At 37.3% G+C, this 6,000-nt stretch overlaps 1 protein-coding gene across 5 annotated transcripts in view; it reads right to left on the bottom strand.

Annotated features, from left to right (window-relative positions):
- Window positions 1-2,128: 2,128 nt before the first annotated feature.
- PATJ (PATJ, crumbs cell polarity complex component) overlaps window positions 2,129-6,000 on the bottom strand; it is a 289,564-nt gene continuing 285,692 nt past the window's right edge. For all 5 annotated transcript variants that reach the window (XM_015595195.2, XM_006919265.3, XM_015595198.2 and 2 more), the window contains one exon: window positions 2,129-4,684. In XM_015595195.2, coding sequence (XP_015450681.1) covers window positions 4,538-4,684 — 147 coding nt within the window. In that variant the 3' untranslated portion in view covers window positions 2,129-4,537. The remainder of the gene's footprint in view (window positions 4,685-6,000) is intronic.

Below are 6,000 nucleotides of genomic sequence, written 5' to 3'. Positions count from 1 at the left end.
CTGTCAAATACTTAACATTTGCACCAGGCTGACATAAAACTGGAACTATTCCCTAAATTTAAAGCTTTGTATTCTAAAAAGTCACTATTCTAATTGCCTTTAATAGAAAAATATAAGTATAATTAAAATATAAATTCTGGGGGAAACTTGGGGACAAAAAGTTTCAGTTGCTTATAAAGTTTGAAAACCAATGTTATAAGGAAAGGCAATGTTGCTTGATCTCCCAAGATCAGATGGTGGTAGTTCTGACCCTGATAAAGAGTGTACCTAAAAACGGGCTATCCTCCCTAGCTCACCTGGGCAGGTGTGGCTATGGGCAAGTGTGGGGGAAGGATCCCAAGGACTGAGTCAAATAAACTGTCAATTCCAGAAGCTGGGAGAAATTAAGGGCCTTACTGGCAGAGTGCTTCTTTAAGTGCAAAATGCTTACAGAAAATCGAATCATCATATTGTGAGAAATGGATTCCCATTAGCATCTTAAATCCTTTTGATTACATCAAGGATACAGGGACTTTTGCTTCTGTCCATAAAGAATTAAGTGCTGTGGGAATTGACCTCCTTCTATAGTAAACAATTAGAAAAATGGACATAGTAAATGAAACAATAGTTTTCAGACATTAGACAACAGGAAGCACAGGATTTTGACCCCCAAAAGAAGGGAAACGGTAAGGTCTACCACAGTCGCCCCGCTTTCCTGCCAGGAGGAGGTATCCAGGACAACATTCAGGAGTCAAATAGACTCCATGAGTAGAAGACAGAGCAAAGTTCAGACAGGCCAAGATGGCTAGAATTTGTGAGGCAGAGTGCTGGACAAGAGGGAGCTGCATAAGGAGAGAGCCACAGAGATCCGCAGAGGGATCCTCTTAAGTCTCGGTTAGAATACTAATCTGCACACACATGAGAGGGAACTCCTCAAGGCCAAAAAAGAATCACCTGCAGTTCAGACAGGGCTGTGAATAATTTCTACTGGTCAGAGTGGAAATACCTCACAGTATGCAGGCATTAGGAAGAATTCTCAAAATAATGCCTTAATAGTGGAGCAAAATTAGCCCTAAACTTAAGGCTGCGTCAGACCCGCCTTAAGTTACTTGAGAAATAAGATCCATTTATAATTAGGAGGATAGACAAATCAATAGAAACAACCCCAGGAATGTCAAAGATGATGGAATACTATAGTAGACAAAGATATTAAACTACTACTATGTCTTAAAATATGTTCAATCAAGTATATGAACCAGGGGGCCAAGTACAGCCTGTGGGCCAAATTTGGCCCATCTGTGTTTGTAAATAAAGCTTTATTGGAACACAGCCAGACTCAGTCATTTATGTACTGCCTATTGTTGCTTCCACTCTACAATGGCAGAGTTGAGTAGTTGTGACAAAGACTGCAAAGGGCTACAAAGCCTAAAATATTTATTATCTGGCTTTTCACACCAAAAATTTGCTGACTCCTGAGGTAAAGGAAAACAGGAACGCAGAGGGAAATGGGAGATATAATAAAAGACTCAAAATTTCTACGGATGGGACAGAATATTTGCAAAGTATACTGGATAGAATTAATATGAAGATGAATCTAACCTAATGTCTGTTTCCAAAGAAGCTTATCATCTGGTAGGTGAAGACGGACTTCTTAGACAGTAAATGGGTGTGAAGAAGGGTAGTGTGGCTGGGATAAATAAAACAGCAGCCTGCAATTCCTTGCCGAAGGGCCGATAGTGCCTTGCCTGGTTCCAAAGTGGGAGGGCAGGAGGATGGAGTTGGTATTACTCCCTATCTCAGTGGCATGGCTGATGACGGAAGTCCTGGTCTCAGCTCGGTTGCTACTTTTTGATGGTACAGGCTCTAGTTGCTCAAGCCCATGCCATTATAATCAGTTATACACTTTGCTGATTTGGGGCAACAGTTCTGAGATAAGCCACTCAAAAAATATTTTTGAAGGGTCATTACTGATTGAAACCACAAATCACCAGTATAAGTGTCTAATTTCAAGCCACTTCCCTAAATAGGATAAGAGGTATTTTTTTGCTAATGTTTGTGTAATACTTTTGGACTACTATACTCACTTCTTTGTAAAACATCTGTTCTATAGCCTGACAATACATCTGGCAATTAATACACGAGACAGCTATTAATGAATCTCAGATTTTAATAGGACATTGGAAAACTTTGTGAAAAGTCGAATTTTTTTTTTCCTATTAGGAAACAAAATGGCTGTAAGAAAAAATAAAATCAGATGCAGAAATCCAACTTTTTCATATATAGTAAGACTCCATTTGTTCCATAGGCAATTACACTTATTTAGAATCGCAACATCTTGTACATACAAACATTCAGCAATTTTATTTTTCCTGGTTTACTTCCATCTTGTGCTCTCATTAGTGACATCATTACTATATGTAAATGGCCCAAATGATGAGGCTAAAATGATCTATGTGGCTATGAGAGAACTACTCCTTTCACAAATTTCCATCTTCATATCCTCTTAGTTTGTCAATAAATTCTGATGCAAAAGTTTTTTTGGCAAGGCAATTATTTATTAGTCATGCAAGTAGAGACAGAAGGAGTTAGGAAAAGCACTAATTCTGTCAATTTACTGCAGCAAAAAATAAAAAGCATCACATTTCCTTTATCAATAGACTTTTAGTAATGTGACCTAAAAGGATAATGTGTAAAGACACACAACAATTATGTATTTTCAAAATGTGCATTTAATGGCCAGTCCATCAAAATCAAGCAGGATCACATTTCAAAAGTATTATGTGTATATGTATATATATATTCTTTTAAGGTGCATGTTCAAGTTTTATTGGGATTTATTTCTTCATGGCTGCCTAAGGTGTTCTTGCAGATACAATTAACATAGACTGTTCTGAGGTGGACAGCTTCTCATGCATTGAAAGATAAGATCCTAACAATACAACATATCTTGGATACATTAGAAATTTGAAAAGCTATGTGTAATTTCAGAAAACTTAATAATACTAGTCATGAAAGACATTTCCAACATAAAATTTAGGCACTCTATACTTTGGAATAGCCACAAAATATTCCAACAAGAGTTAATGCACTTTGTGATTACATCTACTCACAGAGAATTCTCAATTAAAATCTATACTTATTAAATAATATTTTAAATTAGAGCCCATTATCTTTCGATAATTACTGTGAATCACTTGCAGCATTGTGTTTTAGTTAAATAATGTCAACTACTTCCATTAATGATCCTGCTGCTTATCCTTCATTTTTTATGGAAGAACCTAAAAGCCGTCACTGATACGCATTCCCCCTCACCCACCCTCTTCCCCTGCTAATGCCTGAATAAAATGTCCCTAACTAATCTTTAAAGGTATTCTTGTATTTTCTGCTGTAGTTGCTTTGTCAGCATGCAAAACTACAGTAAATGGGAGGCAACCTGGAGACCAGGAAACATCAGCCAAGAAGCCATTGTAATTCCTAGGCTCAGCTCATTTGCTCAGTCACTTTGTGGCTAAGTACACTGCTTCATCTATGTTGCTACAGTCTGTGCTGCTAGAATGACCAGTATGGAGCCAAGAGGAAGGATACTCAAACTTGTTACTTCATGCTCCACAAGGCCAAGGCCGCCCAGACCTCATCTGGCTTAAGGCAAAACTTGCTGGTCACTGCAGTGTGGTTCTGGAGTTTCCATCTCCTTGTCTGAAGACTGAGGGGTGGGAATAATGGCCGCCTACTGAGATGCCATTAATTCCAGATGAACTTCTTGGACTTGAACATAATTTAGCATTGTCAGAATTCACAACATGGATGCTAATTATTCCTGTTGAGAATAAGGTGCTTTTGCTCAGTGGTATGCATTTATGTAGCTAAAAAAAAACAATTAAAAGGCCTTTCAGAATTTTTAGATTACAGCCTGCAAATTGACTCATCATAATCACCAATGACTAATGTATAAAGATCTATCCAGAGAAATGAATTTGAGACATATTTGACTGTAAGCTGTACAGAAGAGAGCACAGTAATTTCCCATAGGAGAATTTGGTATTTCATCATGGGGATCACTGGTAAATTAATTACACTGCTAATGTTTTCTGGCGCACTTGAAGAGACAATTAGCATAACTAAATCATGAGTGAGATGACAAGTTGCTTAACATTTGTTTCTGTTCATCAGATGAAATCTGAGGCTACTGTTAAGCTTCCATATCAGTAGGGAGAGAAGGGAATAAGGAATGAGTAGTTGCTAACTCCAGTTTCAGCAAATATAATCAGAACCAGTCATAACTAGCTGATAAACATCGATGCTAAATGCAAAGCAGATAAGACTCATTCGAGTTTTAGAAATTAACTTTACCAAGAGCTGACAGATGCTGGGAAACATTAGAGAGGTGACAACTGATTCAGGAAATTCACGTGAAACCTCAGCCATTTCTCCTGAGCAGAAAGGATGAGATGGTAAGAATAAAGGTGGATTTTAGTTGAGGTTGCTTTGCATCCTCTCTCAGAACTTCATCTTTCTATGGATATTCTACAACATCTATCTTGTGATCAGGACCCAAGGCTCACGACAGCACAGTTAAGGTTACAGTCCCTCTCTGGCGTTTGAGAATGGCCACAGCTTGCTCATGAGTAACACCTTCTAGCGTCTCGCCATTAACAGCTAAAATTTGATCACCTCGCTTCAATCGGCCGTCATCTGCAGCTGCTCCCTACAAACAAGAAACATTCCAGTTTAATCCAGGGTGCAATTAACATTCCGATAATATTAATATTATGGTATGCATATTCAAAGAGTAACTTTAAAAACTGCCAATTAAAGTCATTTCTAGGTAATGCTTTTAAGAAAATTAACAAAATGCATGATATGTTATTTGAATAATGGTTGACTAGTAACCATAATTATGCATTGTTTAAATAACATACTAGTAGAAATGTACTGACATTCATATTTCTTTTAACACAAGTAGGACCTTATTTCAAAATTAAGTGCTAAATGGAATTCGAATGTCATATCATGTCGTATTCATGAATATGTAATACACAAATAAAGGCAGAACCAAATCTGGTGATAGTCTTATTGTCAATACCACCGCCACATAGGGTTCCCTGTTGCATTATTAAGCTATCAGCATTGTGGGGATCTGTCAAAAATAAGTGTAGCCTCTAAATGGGTGAATTGTATGGTATGTGAATTATAGCTCAATAAAGCTGTTCTATATGTAAATACACAAAAGTGTAACATCTCTAAAATACTGCAATATTATATTCAAAAGCTTCGACTTTATTTATCTTTGATATCTAAATAGGTTTCTAAATGACTACTTTCATTACATACCCAGTCATGCATGGCTCCTCAAAATGGCACAAAGCAAGTGAAACTTGGCTTTTTTCATACTAACACTGAGTATCTAAAAATTCCATGTTTCTAGAAATATTTTGAATGGGTAAGGAAAGAAAAGACTTAGAAAACAATTTATAGGAGGCTTTCTCCATCTGCCTGGGTAACTGTGAAAATTCCTTGAAAAGTTAGTGCTTTGAGTCTTCTAAATGATATCAAATTACTGGGGAAATTAATTGAGGCCCACAGGCACCTAGACCCTGACTGTCGCATTCAGAAGCTGAGCTAAGAAGCACTGATGTGTGCTTGCTACGGGAGCACATATACTAAAATTGGAAGAAGCACTAATGCTCCAGAGACCTATGTCCACCTATGGCAAGGAGGTCCTGAGGTGGTGGGTGAATTATCTAGAATCTCAAAACTGTGAAAAGGGTGGAATTCCTGTATAAAAGTGTGATAAAGAATATTCAAAACCAGGTCTATACTGGTGGAGGGTAGGTGGGGGGGAAATATAAAAATTAAGTTGCAACTTCATTCAAATCTTTTTTTTTTCTTTTAAGAAAGTATGCTAACTGCACTAAAGACAGGAATAAACAACTCTAATAAGTACAATCAGAAGTACTTGGCTAACTTGACTTTATTAAATTTTATATGCTAAGATTTAAGGGCTTCAGTAAACCTCAGATA

The sequence above is a fragment of the Pteropus alecto genome, unplaced genomic scaffold, assembly GCF_000325575.1.
Source record: "Pteropus alecto unplaced genomic scaffold, ASM32557v1 scaffold25, whole genome shotgun sequence".
NCBI lineage: Eukaryota > Metazoa > Chordata > Mammalia > Chiroptera > Pteropodidae > Pteropus > Pteropus alecto.
Note: the sequence above shows the minus strand (reverse complement) of the source record. Positions and strands in the feature narration are given on the sequence as shown.